Source organism: Phaethon aethereus (assembly GCF_964289735.1).
Source record: "Phaethon aethereus genome assembly, chromosome: 7".
NCBI classification, from domain to species: domain Eukaryota; kingdom Metazoa; phylum Chordata; class Aves; order Phaethontiformes; family Phaethontidae; genus Phaethon; species Phaethon aethereus.
In genome coordinates this window covers 24917772-24940149 of record NC_138583.1, presented here as the reverse complement: position 1 = coordinate 24940149, position 22378 = coordinate 24917772, and the positions used below count along the sequence as shown (strand labels likewise).

At 36.1% G+C, this 22378-nt stretch overlaps 1 protein-coding gene across 1 annotated transcript in view; it reads left to right on the top strand.

Moving 5' to 3' along the window:
- The window catches only part of KNDC1 (kinase non-catalytic C-lobe domain containing 1), a gene marked incomplete at both ends in the record, with an annotated part of 65649 nt that overhangs the window by 25536 nt on the left and 17735 nt on the right, over window positions 1–22378 (top strand). Inside the window, 12 exons of the mRNA XM_082002168.1 lie at window positions 690–807; window positions 1164–2185; window positions 10130–10244; window positions 13414–13485; window positions 13587–13648; window positions 15931–16089; window positions 16440–16517; window positions 18679–18772; window positions 18952–19114; window positions 19209–20053; window positions 20176–20320; window positions 21902–21993. Coding sequence (XP_081858294.1) covers window positions 690–807; window positions 1164–2185; window positions 10130–10244; window positions 13414–13485; window positions 13587–13648; window positions 15931–16089; window positions 16440–16517; window positions 18679–18772; window positions 18952–19114; window positions 19209–20053; window positions 20176–20320; window positions 21902–21993 — 2965 coding nt within the window. The remainder of the gene's footprint in view (window positions 1–689; window positions 808–1163; window positions 2186–10129; window positions 10245–13413; window positions 13486–13586; window positions 13649–15930; window positions 16090–16439; window positions 16518–18678; window positions 18773–18951; window positions 19115–19208; window positions 20054–20175; window positions 20321–21901; window positions 21994–22378) is intronic.

Genomic DNA, 22378 nt, shown 5'->3' with positions numbered 1-22378 from the left:
CTCATCAGTGTTTACCTAGGAGCAGTTACTGAGGAAACAGTGGGATGCATTTGGAGAGGCAGCTCTCTTCTACTTCCTGCCTATGGTGACAGGTTTTTAAATATGTGAATGTCTGTACTAGTGTGTGAGACCAGTGCTAATGCCATCAACTGATGCTCATGCTACAGAGCAGACAGTATTACATATGTTTCTTCTTGTGATCTGATAATGATTGCTTTTTCTAATTGGGAACACTACTTTCTAGATATTTGTATTTTGCAGTTTTTAAAAGATTCAGGATTTAACTTTAATGTAATTTTGGTAATAAAAACATTCATCATCCTGCCTATGTCACTCAATTCAAGTGAATCGCTGGGTGTTTAAAAAATAATCTACACTCCAGCTTTTTATGTTTTCAGTATGTTATTCATAAAGGATAACATTTAAGATTACTAATTTTTATCAGTTGTTCTTGGTGTTCTAACTGTAGTCTAGAACTATAGTAAATAACTTCATGGTAGCCAATGGTACAAATGTGAAATTAATTCAAGCACATAATAAAAACACAGTATAATGAACAGTGCAAGAAAGACCTCCAATGTATCATCGTATGAGTTCAGGTGTGCTGCATCTGAATGTTAACATGATTCACTTTAAAATTCACAAAACTATCCATTATTAAATAAGTATTTAACACTGACTTTCTCTAGAGCATTTTGTCATTATGTGAAGAAAAACTGAAGATTGCTTCATCAAGTAATATTTGTCGAAGCCTGTCTGCTGTTGGAAGAAGGGTTCTTTCAATTGAATCATTTGGTGCTTCTCAAGGTAACCTTAAAATGTATTTAGTCTAGAACTTTAGATTGCCTGACATATCTAATGATTTTAAAAATACCATGTTTGTGTCCTTTCCTTTTATAGGTTCCTTTCTAGATATCAAAAATTCAATATTAAATATTTGTGGATTGGGGGTGGGGAGCAGGGGATATACAACTCTTAATGAACATATTAATATATTAAGAGTGTCCTTTATGATTAAAAGTGACTTGTTCAGAAATGATGAATTTGTGTAACATACTGAAGATACATAACAGCAGTGTCAGAAAAAGCAATATAAAGACTTACTAGGAAAAATTAAAAGGTTTAAATACACATTTAATATAAGCATCTGTTTTTGCATCTAGATGTCTGTGATAACATGTGGAAGGGAAGAATGTGTCAGAGAAGTCTGGGATCTAAATTATATTCAAATGAGAAAAACAACATAGCAGGTGATTCGTCTGCAGTGGAAGATGTGACAGCTACCTGTCATAAGGACTTTTCTGTAGTTACTATGGTGACTGGTAGAGAATATGGTTTAAAGGAAATGCAAATTGATCTGGATAATGAGAAAACTCAACATTCTCAACTTGCAACTCAAGCTAAAAAGAGCAAAGAAGAGGACAAAAATGCAGTATATACTGACAGTTTTGCTAGTGTTGCTTTGGATATAAAATCATGTGTTACTGACCTGGAGAGAGATGGCACTTTTAAGAAAGGTTCTTTGAGAAAAATTAAAACCTTTCCAAAGCTACCGCTTGAACCTGCAGATACAAGTAACTTTTTTACTTCTGTAACTGACAGTGGACCACTAGCTAGGAAAAATCACTATCTAACAAAAGAGTCACCACCTCTAGACAATAACAATGAGGTTGCTTTTTCAAAGGGAAATCTTAATTCATATGCTATTAGTAGTCCACCAAAAATAGAACCAAAGAATTGCCAGGTTAATGATCTTCATTTAGAAGCTCCATGTGTATGCACACAGGTGTCTGGCATGAATCTAGAAGAGCATATGTCACTTATTAATGGTAAAAAGATAGGTTTTGCTTCATCTGATCACAAAGATGACTGTTCTGATGCTACCTCTGAAATGGCAAATACAGCTGGTATGCTAAAAGGCCCAAATCAATCGATTGCTGGAGCAGAAATGCTAGACAATTACATGGTGTTGGAAGACTCTTCTGAAACTTTTCAAGGGTCAAATGAAAATTCGTTACCACGTTTTAACAAGACGACTTCAGTGTTAACGGCAAAACCCAGTGGGAACAGATATGGATCAAACCTAATTAGGTCTCCAGAATTAAGCAACGGTGCAATGAGCGCAAACAATAATGAAGATAATCTTTGTGGAGGCAGAGGGTCAGAAATCAAACGTAATGAGCAGGTAGTAAAAATAAAGTCTTCATTATATAGTTGCTGTAGTCACTTATGTGGAGATGAAATGACTTAAATACTGTGTGATTGCTTCCCTGCTTGCGCCCTTTAACATCCTGGAAAATCCAATTTTGCTAGTCTGCACACTCTAAGAGTTAATATTGGAAACTTGGTGATCCTTTTTTCCTCTTTAAAATGCTACAGTGAAACTTCCGCAATTGCAAAATCAACTTTAATTTTAATGTTTTTACAAATGGAGTATACTTGCTAGTGGGTTAGAGCAGCATACTTAATAGTTGATTACATTTCCAAGAGAACATTACCAAAGCATATGTAGATTTTTAACTCTTCATGTTACTGTCAATGCATAAAGTTTACTACCTTGCAGTGAGCCTCCCAGGTGCTTATGAAAATTGCAGAGTTCCTGACTGTAAACCTGACCTCATTGAAATCAATGGCAATATTCTGTCTGCTTTGGGAGGTGAAGAAACTCCACTTTTTTTTTTAATCTACATGTGCATTTAAGTTTTTGAAAATTGTATATATGCTGTATCTCTTCTGTGTTCTTAAATTACTGCCTCTGTTATGTATATTTCATGGTAGAATTCAAATATGTGCACAATATGATGGATATGTTGTCTCAAGCATTTCATCTTTATAAATAGCCAAATAAGAAGAGAGAGAGGTGATATTAATCTAGTAGAATTTGTTGATAGTGTAGTATGGTGTCTTTTCTGCTCAAATTACATATTTTCAGGGTGGACAAGTTTGGTCTCTGACTAGATGGTTTTTTCTTGTGCCACACTCAAAGCGATGTAAACAATCCATGTGATAGGAGAGCTGCTGGCTAAAAATGCAGGATGGTTGATGCTTCTCCAGCCTTGCTGTGACTTGATAAAAATGAGCAGCATAGATTTCACACATTTCATTTCCAGAAATAATGCTTAGGTGAAAATGTTGGATGTTCCTTACTTGTATACTGACAACTCAGCCTTTTTCTCCTTGCCTAATAGCCAGTCTTCCAGCCATTCCATGCAGTGGTATCTAGGGTTATTTTCAGTCTGCTTCCATCCCTCTTTTCACCTTGCCCAAACACCTGCACTAGAGTAGTAATGTAGGACTGTCAAGTGTGTAAAGATCCTTTGGTTTATCATAGCTAAAAAAATTAATGCAGCATTGAAGATTCTGTTCCAACAGGTTTTTTCTTTCCTGTGTCTTCTCAATAACATGCGCACTTATTAAATTCATAGTGCAGGAGGCTAGTAAACAAGGATAAGTACCACATGGCATGGTTTTGCTCTCCGAGGGAGTTACTCATTGTATGCATATTGAGTCCTTTATGTAGGTTTTAAATCCTGCAGGTTCATTCTTCAGCCTCTGGGAAGAGATCCATTTATTGTAGATACATCCCTCCCTTTTTTTTTTTTTTCATTCCTGCTCTGGACTATGCAACCTTATGTATTCAGAAGAGCACAAAATAGTAATCAGATTTATAATTATTCCAAAGTCTTCTGCTTTTGCTATGTCATTTGCTACTCTGGATTTACATGAACCTGTTTCATTTGCTACATGTGATTGCATTTCTAACAAGGATCATAGCAGTTTCAGTCACTGACTTCTTGTGAGAAAGCTAGTTAGTATACTGAAATCTAGATATGTCTTAGTAGTTAAGCAACAGAAACAACTTTCATCTTATGTGCAAGTCTTTTTTTCTGCATGGAGTTTTTATTTTATGCTAAACTGTTTAAACCTAGGAATTAATTTGCATGTTATTTGTCATGGAGAGGATGGCTGAGATAGGCCATCAGACCACTATAAAGCCACTGCAGCTGGTTTGTTGGGTTTTTTGTTTTGGCTTTTTTTTGTTTGTTTGTTGATATTTTTTTTTTTTTTGTTCCAAGAAATAAAGGTACCACACTTAAGTCACTTCCCTAGAGGTGGAATTGGGCTTACTTAAGCCAACATGTTAACTAGAAAACATAAATTGAGTGTATTGATAGGGGTTCTTCTTTAAGGAGGAGGAGAAGTCTGTTGAAATAAGACCTATATTCTGGCATTACTGGATTATCAGGACAACACTTTAAGTCTGGGTACATGAAGATACTTTCAAGAAAATAATCTTCCTCAGAATTATAGTTTCCCAAGATTCTTGCACAATTTAAAAGCTGTAACAAGTGTCCTTTTTGCTTTTCCTGCAGCAGCACTTGAAATTGGCACACAGAAAAGTAAACTAAAATATGTTTTCAGGTAATTCTGCCATTATTCTGAAATATTCTTTTTCTTCAAATATTTTATCCTCAATGCAAATAAAGTGTTCTTTCAGCCTGAACAGAATTCCATTCTCCCAAATAAATAGGCTCTTAGTAGAAGTGAGGTTAACCTGCTCCCACAGAATTCACAGGACAATCACAGTGAATTAGAAAAAGTAACTATAATTCCAGTTCCCCTTATAAGCACTGTTGTAATACATACGATCTTAAATAAAGACAGGAGGGTGGTGGTTGTCTATGAAACCAGAGTTTCATAGTGCTGTGGTTTCAGCAGAAGAAAGGTTTGATAGGCTCATGCTCTATATTTTTTAATAATCAATTCCAGCAAATGTTCAGGTTCTGCCATATGAAAATATTATGTTCTTCACAGCTTGTTAAAATCCTAAATTGGGCTTAAAAAAACCACAAAGCAAAAAATCTCTTTGATTATTTAACTGCTGTAATGAGAGAAAAAAAGCATTTAAATATATCAACATCTGTGACCAACACCTAGGTTTCTGAAATGGCTATCTGTGCCCTGAAATGCTGAGCTTCTAGCCTGCTAATCTTTGTTTTCTGAAGGAGTGCCATATTCAGTAGTCATTGAACTGTATGGCAGACTGTATTATAAGTTTTCTTAGAGAAGGGGTTGGGTTGTTTTTTTGTTTTCTGCTTCTTTTTCCTCTTCTAGAAAACAGATTTTATTCCTCAGGCTTCTGAAACATAGCAGTTTCTGCCTCTGTCTTACCTCCTGACAACTGCAAAAATAAAGCCATACTGTGCTATCCCTTATGTGGAAAAAGTTACAGCTGATGTCTCTGTACACTTTCAAGTTCCCTTTCATTTCCCTGTGCCAGAATTTTACCAAATACATTAAAATGTTTGACTTTTTTTTTTTTTAAGAAGATAAAACTTGAGCCTGAGACTGTGTTCATTTACTGCAAAGGCACAAAAAGTGTGAAGCCCTAATGAATGTGATTTTTATCTTCTGGGCTAAATGGAAAACACCTCAGAAGATTTACAGTGCTGCTCTTTCACTAGTTTTCTGTAACAGATAAGCATGATTGCAGCAACTGGAGCTTTTTAGAATAGTATCTCTACCATCTCTTTAAATATTTCTTGTTCTTTAGAGAAAGTGCAATACCAATCCCATCAGGTTGAAGATCAACCTTGTCTACTCTGGAGAACAGACAGTTTTTCTTACCTGTCAATACTTCTCCGATGGACAATATTTTTCTAATAGCCCAACACTGCTTATTAATGTTGTGTGCTTTACTGCTAGTGAGCATTACTAAAAATACTTGCTTGCTTTTGTCTGGCTACTGCAATGTATCTTGTGAGGGTTTTCCTAATAATTTTTATAGTTTTGCATGCCATAAATAAATATTTTTCACTTCAAGTTTGAGTGGGGATCTTTTATTTCTCTAACTAATTTCATTCCAATCAGGTGTGTCTCATCTCTAATGCTTTTAAATGTTTCTCTGTGATTCAAATGCTATGGCCTTTACATGGGAAGGGTTAATGGGAACCTGACATATACACACTTGTTTTCTGTTGGTCATTCATACCCAGTCAAGCATGAGAGAAGTGAAAAGCCATGTGGCTAGAGAATGATACTTGAACACTGGGGAAATAATGCTTGACGGAAAGAAAAGTTGTCTATTCCCAGAATAGTACTTATGAAGAAAAGAATAATTAAAATCTTGCTTGCTTTGGCTGTTTAAAATATGCCAGAGTTAAGTTCATAATCATACATTAGCATAGTCTGAATGCTTTGAAAAGTTTGGTTTTACAATTCTTGTACCAACAATTAAGTAAAAGATCTGTTAAATGATCTTTGCAGCATTGAAGAAAAAACATTACTTTTTCAGCAAGCAGAGTTTAAAATGCAATCTTTTTGGCATAAGACAAAATGTCACCAGTATATAGCTATAGACAGTAATCAGTCATGTGGCTTTTTCACATTTTCTGTCAATTTCTGTGCTGTGAAAAACATTTTCTTATTTTATGAAACTGGGTTATCTAATTTCTGTCATGAAAAGGTATGTTTCTGACCATGAAGAAGAAATTTCAGGAAGAGGCACTGGATTATAATTTTGTTTGCTCTTTGGAATTTCACTGTTGATAGTCTATTAATAAATGTTTTCTATCAGTATTAAAATAATGTTAATGCTTTGAATGAAATGGACCTGAGGCCTTATGGATGCTGAACAGTTATCCTGAGCTTGCCTTGCTAAAACATCTAAATAGATAGCTAAGAAACAATGCATGCTACAGGCAGTTTGACTAAAAATTTTAATCATATGCTTTCCAGCACTTCAGATTTATATTTTTTCTTGGTGGTTGAGTGGGGTTTTTTGAAGTTGTAGGAAATAGTAATAGCCATGAATCAGACACTTGCATGTTAAAAAACAAAACAACAAAACCTGAAACAGGCAAGGGAGTTTTACACTTAAATGTTTACCACAGCATAAACAGATTCAGTGGAATTTGAATATGCATTTTGTTAAATACCTGCTTAGAGGCTTAAATAAAAATTGCCTCCTAACCTTAGGTTGAGAAGTGTATTGTTTTTCATTTGGAAACTATTTTAACCAGACTGTATGTGTTTCTCATCACAGATGTAAATGTGTGATGAAACACGTCTTATGTACCTTGACTATGTTGAGTAACTTCTGCAAGATGTTAGAAGGACAAGTCCCCAACAGGTCTGAACCCTCAGTCTTCAGATGAAGTCTTCCAGAATTCTCTCTGTCTGGTATAGGAAGGTGACCATTTGGAATAATTAGGACACTAGAAGAATGACCTTCTCAAGTATTTTTTTCAGGAATAAAATTAATTTTTTTATATGGTCAAGGTGGGGAGAGACTTGAGTTATAGTAAGAGACAGTAGCAATACAGGCAGTTATTAGTGTCACAGGAGAACAACTAGCATATGAATATTAGTTAGCAATATTAATATTTGAAGTTTAATCTTTCTTTAGGACGCTTGCTAGAGAGAAACAATGAGAGTATACATTTAAATAAAGTTCACCAATCTGTAACCCAATCGCATCCTTTTTTTTTTTTCCCCCGACTCAGATTAATTTGGCCATCCTGTGGATGGTAGTGGTTCTCACTTCTGCCAAGATTTGCTTTTCCTACATCCTTCCTTCTTCTGAAACAGAATTTCAGTTTCTGGTGCCTTTTCATCCTCCATTTTGTTATCCATCATTGACACTTTCTTCTTTCTTATCATAAACTTTTGCTGCTGCTCTTAGGGCTTATTCCTACTTTCCTGCTGTGCTTAAATCTTTTTGTCCTTTCTTCCTCTAGAGAGCTTGGATATTCCAGAAGTGATGAGAAATACCTTTCAGCTTTCTGCTGTACAGCTAACTTCAGTCTCCAGTTTAGTAAGAGATTCTTCTTCCCCTTGCTAGCCATTCATCACCCTCTCCTGAAGTAAGAGGTGATTTGTATATGCGATAGACGAAGTCCATCTTTCTCTGTGGCAAGCTTTTAGAGCCTCTAGGGGCATAAACTTCAAGAGGAGGAATTCTCTTACAGAGAAACATGTGGCAGTAGTGTGTAGTTATTACAAAAATATTCCCAAATCCCAAAACCTTCTTAATGTTCTAGTCAGCCTGTGGAAATTTCCCTTTTGATTACTCTCCACTCGTGTCAGCTGTGCAGGGTGAGTTTGAAGATTTGGCTGCTTCTTTCATTGTGAAGTGTCTGTGAGCAAAGACATGTGAGGCATGTGAGAACCAGGGTTCTGTGGAGGGGGAACGCAGCACTGATCAAGGGTAGTAGTCTATCAACAGTATGAAGCTCTATCTTGAATGTTCTGTAGACTAATTCATTTATTTGGCCTCTTCCTTCCTGCTATGTAACTTATGTGTTCTTATCAGATAGTTCAAAAGCTTACTTTTCTATATATAATGGAGGAACACATTGGTGAAGGAATTTTGCACCAGGATGCTGGTGATTGATAGCAAAATTTGAGAATGAAGGCTAACCTTATTGCCTGGCTTCAGATATATCCATGCTGAAGTTACTAATTTTTGCGACGTGCCACAAGGAAAGATAGGAGAATAAAAGCACCAAATTAATTTTCATGTCTGTTGGAGGTAGGCAGGAAATAAAATATTTAAAGTAAATCAAAAGGTGCGTTTGATGGTACATATTGTTAAAAATTAATAGCTTATCTGGTTCACCTTCAAAGAATATTTAAATAGTATGAGCACAAAGTATTACCTTCCTTGAGAAAGTCTTCTGGTAAAAATTCAGTTATCAACAAAGTTTCAGCTACAGATATTAATATGGTTCTTTTTCTCCTCCCCATAGATCTCAGGGAAGCTATTTCTGTTTGTTGGTCTTGATGAAAGCTAATGCAGTAGCCTGTTCATTACGTATTTTATGATAAAATCCAAATAGTGCCTCACTGAAGGGTGTTTCATAGCCAGGATCACGAAAAATTGAGTGCAGTAAATGACAGTGCAGAGACTGATTTGTCAAATGTAATGATGTACTACCATTGTGTGTGAGAGAGACCCTTGGTCTATTTAGATTTTGCAAACATTGATTGGGATATAAAGGTGTCTGTAAAAACAACCCAACAGTTCAGAGGTTTTGTTTCCAGCTCTTGTGATCCAGTTTTGTTTTGTTTTTTTTTTCCAGAGTTAATCCAGAATTGCTTCTGGTAGCTCTTTTCCCCAACATGGCCTAAAGTTGACATTTAGAAATAGTTTACTGTCTTAGGACTGCGTATGCAATAGAAAACGTGGTATGTTGTTTTTTTTAAATAGTTGGATGGGTGTGCTTTAACCCAGAGATTTCTGCCTACAGTGAATTTTTTACTGTTCCTTTGGTAGATGAATGGAGATCGTAAAATCCATCTGATGTCAAGAGCCACTAGTAGCACTTCTATTAGCACAGCTTGATTGGAAAGGTGTCTGTGTAGTACTATCCACGTCAAGTTCTTATATTCACGTTTCCGCCTCCCCCCCCCCCCGCCAAAATCGCAAAATGTAAGATATGGATTCTCTGAAGAACACTAAGTTTCCATGGAGCAGTATCTTTGTCACATTAAGATGATATTCCAGGTATCAAAAGCTAAATTGGTAGCCAGAAAAACAAATGCTGTTACTACAATTTGAGCAGCCAGTGATTAAAAACAGAACAACATGCCTGGACTTCAAATAAACATGTCATTAATTCTGTCAATATTGTTAACGTCTTTCACAGAAGAACAAGAAATGTTGATGAAATCTTTAAGGTAAGACTTGTAATGCAACTGTCAGGGTACATCAGGATTTGAATGTGGGATTTTTTTTGTTGGTGGTGATCATTTGGATTTTTAAGTCTAGGTGGTCTCCCTATAATTATTTGTCATCTTTGACATTCTAAAAGAGTCTTTCCTTAGTATGGAAAGAAAGAGCTTCCAAATGGCTCTACTTTTCCTGAAACGCTGGTATTCTTGCTGAAGTCTCATTTGAATTACACTTTTGTTATGCAATTAACAAAATATGTTTATCTGTACAGCTAACTGTGCAATGCTCTTTCAAGAAAAACTGTTACTAGTTCATTACTGGCAAGTGCAATAAATAATGCTTTTTAGATGAGTGCGTTGTATATTTGGATTTACTTTTTCATTGCATCAGTAAACATTCTTGGTTTGTGATAGATGTTACTAACTTTCTGCATTCTCACTCTTTTTTTTTCAGTGGCTCTCTCTAAAACTCCTCTTGTCGTGGTATGGTAAACCTCTGAAAGACTATGAACTCTGGGCATTATGTCACGAGTGTTTAAGTACTTTGCAGACTTGCATAGATTATCCAGGTATAGTCTTAATTATCTTAAAATGTTTGCTTAGTTATTTATGTTAACTGTATTAATGTTTTCTTTATTCTGTTGATGCAAAAATCTCAACTTGCACTTAGTGTACAGAAAAAATGATAGGCAATATTTCTAATTTCATTCTCTTAAATTGTGACTTAGAATTTTTACTCAATTTGGAGTTTCATTCCATATATAAAAGAATGTTGTTTTTTCTCTCTATTGAGTTTTCATGGCCTTTGTCGGGGCAACAAATCTTTATGACTTCAAGCAGTGGAACAAATTTTGTGTTTAGACATTTTGGGGATGGAGAAACTGTACTGTGACTTTTAAGAAAAGCACTTGGGACTTGTATCTTGAAAACAGGAAGAAATAAGTTTTTCATATATATATGTGTGTGTAAACATAAAATTTCCTCTCTTGCCTGAATTCCGTAGTGACAAATTATTCCTGACGTATTTGTGACAATACAAGGCTTTGTCTGTTTAAAGACATGACATGACTCCTTCCACATTCCCTATGCTTCAGTTTATAGAAGAATTATCATAAGTCAGCTTCTGAGTGAGGAACTGTCCCTTGACAGAATTGGAATATGTTGTATGTGACATGGGAGAAGACCATCCTAAATTTCCATATGCATTCTGAATGTTGGTTTAGCTTATACTAATACTAAATCTTAGCAGTTTTGATAAACAGAACAGAGGTTCCCACCACCCCCCACCACCCCTTTGCTTTTCCTTGATTTAAAAAGCCTGCTTGGTGGGTTTGGACAGGGATGGGTTTCAAGTCTGTAACTGAATATAAACAATTGGATAGTAAGCGACAGAAAACTTACTGCATGTCTTCAATTTCAGCTTCAGCTATTTTATCTTTTATGATATAAAAATGTTAAAAAGGAAATTGGCCATAAACGAAGATTTCTGAGCACTTTAAGCAATGTTACCCTTAAAAAAACCTAAGTATTTGATGTACCTTGCAACAGAAGGATTGTTTCAGCCTCATAGCATGTTCCTAATGTTTGTGAAGGTTTCAAATAACTGCACATAATAGCTCAGATTCTATGCCTGGCCTGGCTCTTTTACTGTAGTTGCATGCACCCAGAATGTATAAGTCTTCAAAATACTAAAGACTGAGTTGTGATCTGAACCTTATGTAGTCTGTAAAAGTGAACATAATGACACAAACCACTAAATGGAAGGTACCTTGCCTAAAATTCCCTATGTGACAAATGAAGCTACTTTGAAGTTGAATGTTTTCAGTTTTAGATTATTTCTGCCAGAGGATTCTCTTCCTGTTCTGAGAGTAATTGTGCGTTGTGGAATGACTTAAAGTGCTGTTACTACTTCAGTGCCCACACACACGTAAAGCTCTCTCAGAATTCCTTTTGAATAATATTAACTTATTGAAGGTGAAGCTGGTATCATATAAAGTGTTTATTAAAATATCCTCTGTCTTGACACTGGTAGAGTAAGATTGATAGCTGATGAGTCAAAGATGTGAAATATGGAACAAGCTGGATTATTTATTATTTATTCACTTAGCCTTTTCTTCCAAATCCTTCCTTGATTACACTTTTTCATTCTGGGTAAGAAAACGCACCCCAAAGCTAGCCTCTTCATGTATTTTTTAATTCAATCCTGCTGCAAAAGTTGTTTACTTATTTCCTCTCCTCTTATGAGAGGGTGTTGCTTACATGTTGTTCACGGGCGCTTTAGAGAACCCAGGTGAGGATTCTCATGTTGTACTGAACTCGTTGAGATCTGTTTTGCATGGATTGTGTTGCAGATTCAGGGCCAGAAGCATTAGCTCTTGAGAAGCAAAGATAGTGAGCATGAAGAGATCTCAGGGGAGCTGCCACTGCAGAAATAACTAGCAGAGGTTCCTGTTTGGGAAAGCTTTGCTTTTCAAGACACATAATTCAGGTCCAGCTTAAATATTATTGAAGATATTAGGCAAGCCTTTATTTACATTAAGCATAATGAACAATTTAACGGCTTTAGATGTGTTTTGTACAGGTAAGTAAAAAAGCAAAAGGATTATTTCCTTTTTGTCTTTATTTTTTCTCTCTTAGACCTTTTCAATTTATTATTTAATAATAAATCAATATTTGTTTTACTCTTAGAACTCTTTAATATTTTATTTGATATTTTGTGTTCAAAGAACGAGTGGATGTGGCACTTCAGGACATGGTTTAGGGGACATGGTGGCGCTGGATTAATGGTTGGACTTGATGATCTTGAAGGTCCTTTCCAACCTAGTGATTCTGTGATTCTGTGATTAATATATTTAATGTTTTAACTTCTTATTTAATGTAAGAATCTATTCTCCAAGTACTTTGTTTTTTCATAAGAGAACAGAATATTTGATAGTAGTCTACAAAGGCGGGACTACATTGCTAGGCAGTTGGCTTATTGTATTGAAACATGTTAAATTACAGTGTGCTTTGAAGATACCAAACCGATAGACACAGTCTTACCACAGGTTTTGCATCATTGAATTTATATAACATGATCACATTCCGGAAGAACTCAGATCATTTAAAATAGTTTTAGAAGTCAGTTACTTCTTTCCTAACTATGGAGATTTCCAGGGCCTTGCAAATACCAATTCTTCAGTGGGAGTGTGTGTGTTACTATAACTGTGCAAAACAGGACTCCGTATCCTATGCCACCTAAAGGAGTTCTGGATCTGGCCACATATGTCTCGGCTGTTTCCAGATAATGGCCCTATATTTTGGTGGGGTTGGAGGAATTGAGGAGAGATTAAATGCTTAAGATAAATTGAATGTCTTTTATTGGTACCTTGTGAGAAGACTAGAGTACATCTAGCTGTCGAATTTCTTTTTTTCTTTTGTTCCTTTCTTGGTCTTCCTTTTCAATGCTGGAATAAAGACAATAAACTTCCTGTATTCTAAGCCCTTTGATTTCTTGTGATCCCATTTTGTTTTATTTTCTTGTCTTTGTTCTGCAGGAATTGCTTTGGGTGATTACGCATCTACTGCCTCTTTATTGGGTGGTGTCTGTTCTAGCATTAGTGTTATTTAACGCATCATTTATCGTAGGGTAAATGCTGACATTGCAAATTATTTTTTAAAATTATTTAATATATTAGTGTCAAATAGATACGCAAATAGATATTTATTATGCATGCCTTTTGGTGTCTTGTTTTGCAGTGGTCTTATGTTTGGACTCCGTGCTGATTGACGGCCATGGAAGTATCCTCTTTGCTGCTCCAAAAGCTGAAGGTAAACTAACACGTTGCATGCTCTGCTTTTATTTCTTTTGCAGGGGAGTGGAGAAAAAGCAAATATCTTACCTTTTGTCTCTGGTTTCTTTTCTCATTTAGAATCTTGTGATACATTTTATTTAGCTCCTGAAATTCAAGAAGAGGATGTCGATACTGAGAAGGTAACGTTGTAGGTTGCTACACATTTTATCAAAGGACAGTTGTATTCCTCTGCTGCTTGAAGAAGAAAGCTAAACTCTTATAAGATTCTGATAATATTTTCCATTGCTCCCAATTCCTTGCTTATCTGTGCTTTTTATATATTGATCTCCCATAAAATTAGATCCTTCTAAAAATAATTTTGCCTTCCAAACTTGGAGTAACTGCCAAAAATCTGTTCTTCAGTAGTTTTCCATAAGGCTTAATTAATTTCAGTTTGTTAGCAGTAAGACAGACTTTGAAGTCATGTTTTCACATTCTGGAGGTCACACTAAGATGAGTATTTTAGACTGTCTAGGCTAAAGCCCAGATATTAATCTGATTTGGAAGATTGGATAAAAATATCACTATCCGCAAATTTTTACTATGGGAATGCTATGAATTATGTCTTTTACCAATACAGTTTTCCCAGAGCTTTTTGCTATAGGTATAAGCCATGAGGAGCTCTCAGACCAAAGATGATAAAAATGTTGGTAAATAGCAGGTGAGTATTTGTCCCCACTGCAACTGCAATGAATTGCAAACTGTACCACAGTAATCTTAGAGTCGGAAAACCAGAATTTATGGTACCTTTCTTTTACGTAACAAGAAAAGAGGTTAGTTAATATGTACCTTGTGCCCTGTGAGTCCTTTAAAATTAGACATAATAGTCATGAGTCAGAAAAAAAAACCTCCTTAAAAATCTACTAAAGACAGAGTTTGACTTCCTGTAAAATTATCTGTAACCAGAAAATGTTTCTACATCTTCTGCTTTGAAGTTTTTCTTTCTTCTTAAACTGCTTTGATCCAACATGCAGGTTTTTCAAAGGCTTCGGAAGCTTAAACTAACCCTGAAATCTAATACAGCAGTTCCACCATACAGTAGAAGTTAATAATCCTGAAGTATTTATGCTTTATTCTTTTTCTTTAGAAAATCTGAAGTAATCTTTTTTCCTTGTTTTTCTACAACATTATATATTGAATAAGCTGAACTCTTTTTTGGCTTTTTTCTGATATTTGTATAACTTTCTTGTTGTTATGAACATTTAGTTTCTGATATTTGTATAACTTTCTTGTTGTTATGAACATTTAGTTAGAATTATGGTATGGGAGTCAGGATTGTGTAGCACCAGTCACGATAACTGTGCTACCTCAATAAAAGGGACTTTTTTGAAGGATATGCTGGATGGGATAGCAAATTTTTCCTAAATAAATAAATTCAGGTTAAAATTGTGATCCCATTGACCTCTTGGAATTCTGAGACTAAGGGGAAGAAAGGTTTTTGTTTTTTTCTGGTGGAACTGCTTTCTCCTATTTCAAGTATTTTCATACCTATTAGTAGCTTTGGTTCAACAGTTCAAATGGTTCACAGGTTATTTTCTTCACAGTGAACTTCCTTGTTATGTTTTGTTCATTGCTGTTCACTTTGCTCAAAAGAGTGCGAGAAAACATTGTTTTATAGGACCACATTATTTAGTGCTGTGCTTACATTTCTGTCCCTTGAGCCTTTTTAATATCTTTCAGAGGCAATGTGAAGAAGCATGGTGCCTTAACTTTGTCAAAATTGTATTTGTAATACATGCTAACATATGTAAACTAAGCATTAAGTAGACTAAATTGGCTCTGTCTGAAAATTGTGATTCTTCAAATCAAATAAGAAAGCTTGTGAAGATCAATTACTTTTCAAGGTCCCTCATCATGGCAACTTCAATTGGTCTAGCTGCAGGTAGCACAATAATTGCTAAAATAAGTATACAGTACCTCATTCTTCTGATAGGTGTAATCTTCTCTGTAAGATATGACTCGTACTGACTAGCTTGTAATTACTGTGTGCTGTTTACTTCATGAATTATCATGACCTTTTTTAAGTAAATTGCATCTGGCCTGGTTTTATGGTAGAACTCTAAAGCTTGCAGCAATTTAAGTTTTTACATGAGAAAGGAATTCTTCAAAATTATTCTAAAACCACTTTTTTTCCTGAATAAATTTCCTAGAAAAAGGATAAGACAAATTATGTCTGTTGCTCCAACAGTAGAAAATTAGCTACTATTATTGGCTCTGCATGCATAACAGATAGTCTTTTAAATGGGCTGAGATTTTCATCAGCATCTTCAAAAGCCAAATGTGATCTGTACTTTGGAAGCTCTAGTTATTTTTTTTTGCTGGGAATGAGGGGTATTTGGATAATTTGCTGGAATTGGTTTTGAAGTGGAAGCTTGTTTTTGGTCTGTTTACATCTTTCCTGTCTCTTACGTTATACCAACAGGTCTGCATTTATGGTGTTGCTGCGGTTCTGTGGATGGCTGCAAAATACAGTGTTCCACCGAGTCACAAACTAGCATTGCCAAGAAAATTAAAAAAACTTCTTCTGGATATGGCAAGAAAAAACCCTGAAGACAGACCTTCTCTAGCTGATGCAATTAAGGTTACTAGATTTAAGCAATTTTATGTGAAAATTAGTTGTATCTAAAGTCTCATTGTAGTGATTTGAATATCAAAATATTAATTTATTTTTTGTAATAGGCTGATATCTAATTAAATGGTAACCAGTCACTTTCTGATTTGTTTTTAAAGTTACCTCCTTAGGGACATAGAGAGGTGTGTTTTTAATTTACATTAAAATTCCCAATAAAGTACTCAGAATAGGTTCATAGCACTTCCTAAACTTAGATTACGTCTGATTTCCTATCTTGACTTTGTCCTTGTCCAAGAATACCTCACTTGATTGAAAACTTACTTACTTACTGAAAATTATGGTGGTTTTTTTTTTTTTAGACATGCAATCGTTATTTACTTGAACAAGGTATAAACAGCAAAAATATTTTGGCATTGTTGAATAAATCTGTCTTTAAGGTAAGAGTGCCACTTTTTTTAACTCTTTATGATTTTTCAATTAATTCTGTAAATTGTATTCCAGTAAGATTTTTGGCCCCTGCAAGTATAGTTAAATTTGTTCTCTCTCTTTTTTTTCTTCTTTTTTTTTTTTTTTTTTTTAATTTCAAGTAGTCTTGAAGTACTGCTTTTTTCTAGCTCTTGCTGTTGGAGTGGTCTCTCCCCAGATACTCCACAATCTTCATGGATGTGAGCTCAGAAATAAGAACCACCATTGACTTAATTTCATAGAATCATACAATAGTTTGGCTTGGATGGGACCTTTAAAGGTCATCTACTCCAACCCCCCTGCAATCAGCAAGGACATCTTCAACTAGATCAGGTTTCCCAGATCTCTTTTTTTCCGTCCAACCTGACCTTCAATGTTTCCAGGGACAGGGCATCTACCACCTCTCTGGGCAACCTGTGCCAGTGTTTCACCACCCTCATTGTGAAAAATTTCTTCCTTATACCATGTCTAAATCTACCTTCTTTTAGACTAAAACCATTAGCCCTTGTCCTGTCACAACACTTTGTCCTCATTTTTCCCCATTTTGTCCCTCTGATCATTTTTGTGGCCCTCCTCTGGACCCACTCCAAAGGGTCCGTGTCTTTCCTGTGCTGAGGGCTCCAGAGCTGGACACAGGACTCCAGGTGCGGTCTCACCAGAGTGGAGCAGAGGGGAAGAATCACCTCCCTCAACCTGCTGCACACGCTTCGTTAGATGAAACCCAGATACAGTTGGCTTTCTGGGCTGCAAGTGCTTATTGCCCGCTCATGTCCAGCTTTTCATCCACCAGGACCCCCAAGTCCTTCTCAGCAGGGCTGCTCTTGATCCTCTCATCCCCCAGCCTGTACTGACACCAGGGGTTGCTCTGACCCAGGTGCAGGACCCTGCCCTTGGCCTTGTTGAACCTCACAAGGTTCACACGGGCCCATTCCTTGAGCTTTTCCAGGTCCCTCCCCATCCCTCAGGCGTGTCAACCGCACCACTCGGCTTGGTGTCGTCTGCAAACTTGCTGAGGGTGCACCCAATCCCACTGTCTATGTCACTGATGAAGATATTAGAGTACTGGTCCCAATATGGACCCCTGAAGGACACCGCTTGTCACCGATCTCCATATGGACATTGAGCCATTTACTGCTACCCTCTGGGTGAGACCATCCAACCAATTCCTCATCCACTGAACAGGCCACCCATCAAATCCATATCTCTCCAATTTAGAGAGAAGAATGTTGTGGGCAACTGTGTCAAAGGGCTAACAGAAGTCCAGATAGACAGCATCAGTAGCTCTTCCCTTGTCCACTGATGTAGTCACTCCATCACAGAAGGCCACTAGGTTGGTCAGGCAGGACTTGCCATGAAGAAGCATGGTGAAGCCATGCTGGCTGTCTCGAATCACCTCCCTACCCTCCATGTGCCTTAGCATATCTTCTAGGAGGATCTGTTCCATGATCTTCCCAGGCACAGAGGTGATCCTGACAGGTCAGTAGTTCCCAGGGTCCTCCTTTTGACCCTTTTTAAAAATGGGTGCAATGTTTCCCTTTTTTCAGCCACCACGGACTTCACCTGACTGCCATGACTTCTCAAATACGGAGAGTGGCTTGACAACTACATCAGCCACTTCCCTCAGGATTCTGGGATGCATCTCATCAGGTCCCATAGACTTATATATGTTCAGGTTCCTCAGATGATCTCAAACCTGATCTTCTCTTACAGTGGGAGGGACTTTGCTCCTCCAGTCCCTATCTGGAGGACTTCATAATCTCTCCTTCGTTTACCACCCCTCTTATCAGAACAGAAGACATTAATATATAATTGATGCAGCATTCAGTCAATCCATGGAACTGACTGTTCAAAACTTTGATTACCTAAAAGTTCTGATTTGAAACAGAGGGTTATCAAGATTTCCAAACAGTTCTACTGGTCTTTAGAGTTTTGTGTGTCATTTGTTTTAATTCTCCACCTGACTAGGCTGCTGCTTTGCAGAGTACAGAAACTGAAAATCCTAAAACTCTACATTTATATGGGGTTGGTTTTGTGAGTTGTTTTTTTGTTTGGGTTTTTTTTTTTAAGTAATGTGCTGAGCAGAATTTAAAAAAAAAAAAACCTAATAAATTCAGTTTGGACTTCAACTTTTAGGCTGTTGAGGAAGAAGTAATTTCTTCTCAAGATCATGTTGCTTTTGAATTTAAAAATGAAAGCCATGAAATGGACCCTTCAGAGTCAAGTCTAGGTAAGCAATCAGACACTTTGACATGTTTGCTTTGTTTTAATATTCTCTAGATCAGTCCTCCACGTAAGATTTTCTTGGTCAGGTACACAATTATTTTTTTCTATCTAAGTTTATTGTTATTTACTTTGCATTTGTATTTTACATATTGTTCATCCTTCTAACTGTGTTTTTGTTTTTAGGATTTGTGCCTATTACCAGTGAAGGTAAACTTGTAGCAGTTAAAGGACCAGTACCATGCCGGATTCCTCTAAATCGTGAGAAGGCTACATTACCTGTTGCATTCACCTCTCCCGCAACTCACTTTAAGCCTATTATTCTGCAACAAAATGCAAATATAACAAAGTTAGTATATCCTAAAACAGAATAAGTTAAACGTAAGACTTCATTGTTAAATCTACTGGAAATTGTCCTCAAAAAAATTATTTGTCCTTTTCAGAGAGGTTCACACATCAGTTTCTGAGCAATTCAAGAAAGAAACAAGAAAAGAAAAATGTATCAACCACAAAAAATCAGAATATATAGAAGACTCTAAAAGCTATGGTACTGAGGACACAGACGTTGTTGAAACTGTGCCTGAAATACTTGAGTGTGATTTACAAGTTCCAGGCCACTCATCCCAGATATCTTCAGAAGAGCAAAAGTCAAGCAATACGTTTACTTCTATAGTTACATTACCATCACCTTCTGATTCCTCATATATTCTACAGGAAAAGAGCATTTTATCTGAAGTTCCTTCAAGCTCCTTTGCTTGCCCTACATCTCCTAATTTTCTTCATATAAATAACATCATTCTCAAACAGGACTCAGAGAAAAGAGTTTTGACGTTTGTGCCAGTACATTTAGCTGTATCAGAGCAAATATCAAATAAGCCTCTTCGTTCAAGAATTGCTTATGACTGCTATCATAGTTTGCCGGTGCTACTTTCCAGTACTATTGCAAGTCAGAAAATGAGCACGCAAGCAGAAAATGATGTCTCCCTTTGCAAAGTGCAAAACTGTGAAACTACTAGTACACAGAACAAGTTTGATAAAAGTGACCCAGTTATTCAAACCAACTGCCAAGAAATTGAGTGTGCTACCAGAGTAGACAGTATTTCCACTGAACAAGAATACACACCATGTACCTCGGTGAATCAAGACAATTCTCATCTCTCTGATGTTGAAGTCCTGCCCCAGCAGAACAGCAAAAGTGACACTTTACTACAGAAAGTGGTTCATCTTGTACAAGAGGAGTTTGCATTTGATGGCTATCTAGAGAATGGAGTTGAAGTTTTTGATATGGGTATGTACATTTTCTTCTGTATATTATTATCATTGATGTGTGAGAATATTGCTAGTAATGTTTTTGTTTAATTTTTTTGTTTGATTTTTTTTTCTTTTTTGTTTTTTTTTTTTTTTAAAAAGGTAACTTCATTTTAAACTTAAAGCAAATTAAGTTTGGTATGTTTTCTCATACAATTCGTGAGAAGTTTTGTGACCTCTACTGGGATGAAAAATTACTGGAAAAACTTTATCAGGTAGTAAATGAAGAAAGACCTTCACATTTGTGGTAGGTATTTTTGAACTTTTTACTTCTTAAGGTTTAATTTAATGCTTTTCTCCCCACTCCCTAGAAGCAGGAAAGGGTATGCTGCATCTCTTCAGGTATCTTTACTTGTTTTCTGCCAACTGTTAATTTCCCAGTCTATTAGATACTTCATGGACTTTCCCATAGCAAATAGTGCTTAATGGCTTAGCAGAAGTTATTTTCAATTAAGCTTGTCTGTAACTCATCTTAGGACAGCTGAATAATGGAGACCTAGTTCTGATCAATATTGTTTTCAACCACTGATGGAGAGCTTCATAGTCTTGTTAGAAAGAGACAGTTCAATCAGAAGTGAAATATATTGTTGTTACTGTTCAGTTTGCTTATTCTGTTTGAGTTTAGTTCTTTATACATCCTTTGGTTCTATTCACACCTAAGAACAAGGAAGTTAATTTAGCTTTGCCAGAAATGTTTTCCTTAACTGATTTAGTTGGATTCAATGTTCCTCCTGGCAATCTTTTGTAAGTAGCCTGTTAAGTGAGAAAACACCAGCTTAATTTCTCATTTTTACTATTTCATCACCGATTACATATTTACCTGAAAAATAAAAAAAACTGTTTTTGTTTTATTGCAGCTTCCAAATGCAGCATACTTACAAAAACTTCTTACTGAAGGCTGTTGTAAACAGTAATCATTTTCTATGTGGAAGTTATGTGTGTTTTCTTTGTCATGGTCTGGAACTACAAATTGGAAGTTTTCACAAAGAAGCTTGATAGATATGGTTTAGAAAAACTTCCGTGTTAAAAGATATATTATCCCTACAGCAAGTTTCAGAGAGAATAGACTACAGCCTCTAGATATCAGACCCTGACATGCTGGCCTATTTCCCATTTGGGTTGGGATTTTTGAGGAGCCATTGAAAACTGCTTAGAGGTTAGGCTCTTGATTCCTCAGAGTTGAATGTTATGGTAGGAGAAACTTGAGCTGTTACAGATGAATTACTGAGATATATGAAGAGGTTGTCCTTTATATGAACTTTTGTTTTGAAAGCAGGAGTGAAAAGAAAATCATCATTTATTATCCAGTAAAAAAATACACGTCTAGCTTTTAGATAACACGCAAGAACTGCCTCAGAATATCTCTGAGGTACTGCTTACTTAACATTCTTTAGAAAAAGAATATAGCAGTTTTTAATTGTTACCTCTTTTGACATAAGATTATGATTATTCTTATTAGGGATGACTTAGAGTCAGACTGTTATCCAGAGGTTGAATCCTGAGTGAAAAACCCATTACAGTAATTTGCAGTCTAAGTTACGCCTGGAGTTATGTCTTCTGTTTGTATGTGTTTTGATACTTCTGTTGGAATTTTGCCAAATGCTGTAAAGGAAAATCTTTGGGGTTTATTCAGTGTGCTTTAATGTCCATTTGAACATTTTTTTCTTGTAAAATAACAACTGAAGCTGAACATGCAAACTTCAGGGGGTAGATAAATGCTGTGAAACTCTTCACATACATGTAGAGTCATTTGTAAGATCTCATTTTACTGTTGTAAATATAAAAGTATATGTAACATTAATTTTCCCTAATCATCTTGCATTTTCAGCATAACTGAGGCAGATGATTCAAAGTGTGGCACAGTATTTCAAGATCTGAAGAAATCTGATAGCTTTTTGGCAAGCAGTGATCAGACAGAGGGTGAGTAGGGACTTTATGTTTCTAGATCTTTGTGTGTGCTAGGAATCTATCAATGACACAAGTTTTGAGAGATTAGCACTTTGAGTATATCTTCAGGAAAACACTCACCTTAGCACTTACGAACATTATCAGTGAATCTGGACATTATCGATACCTTGGGGACCTGTTGTCTTTTATATGAAGCTTACATAGGACAAAATGTCATTGAGTGCAATGCCTGTTTCATTTACTTTTACTTACTTTTAATTTACTTTACTTACTTTTATTTATGCAGATGTGTCTCCCAAAGCCTGAACTGCTACATGTGGTTTCCTTGTGTTCATCCAGTAGATGTTCTAGTGGCATGCTTACAAAGCAGGGAAAGGGAAGAGGGACAATCATACTG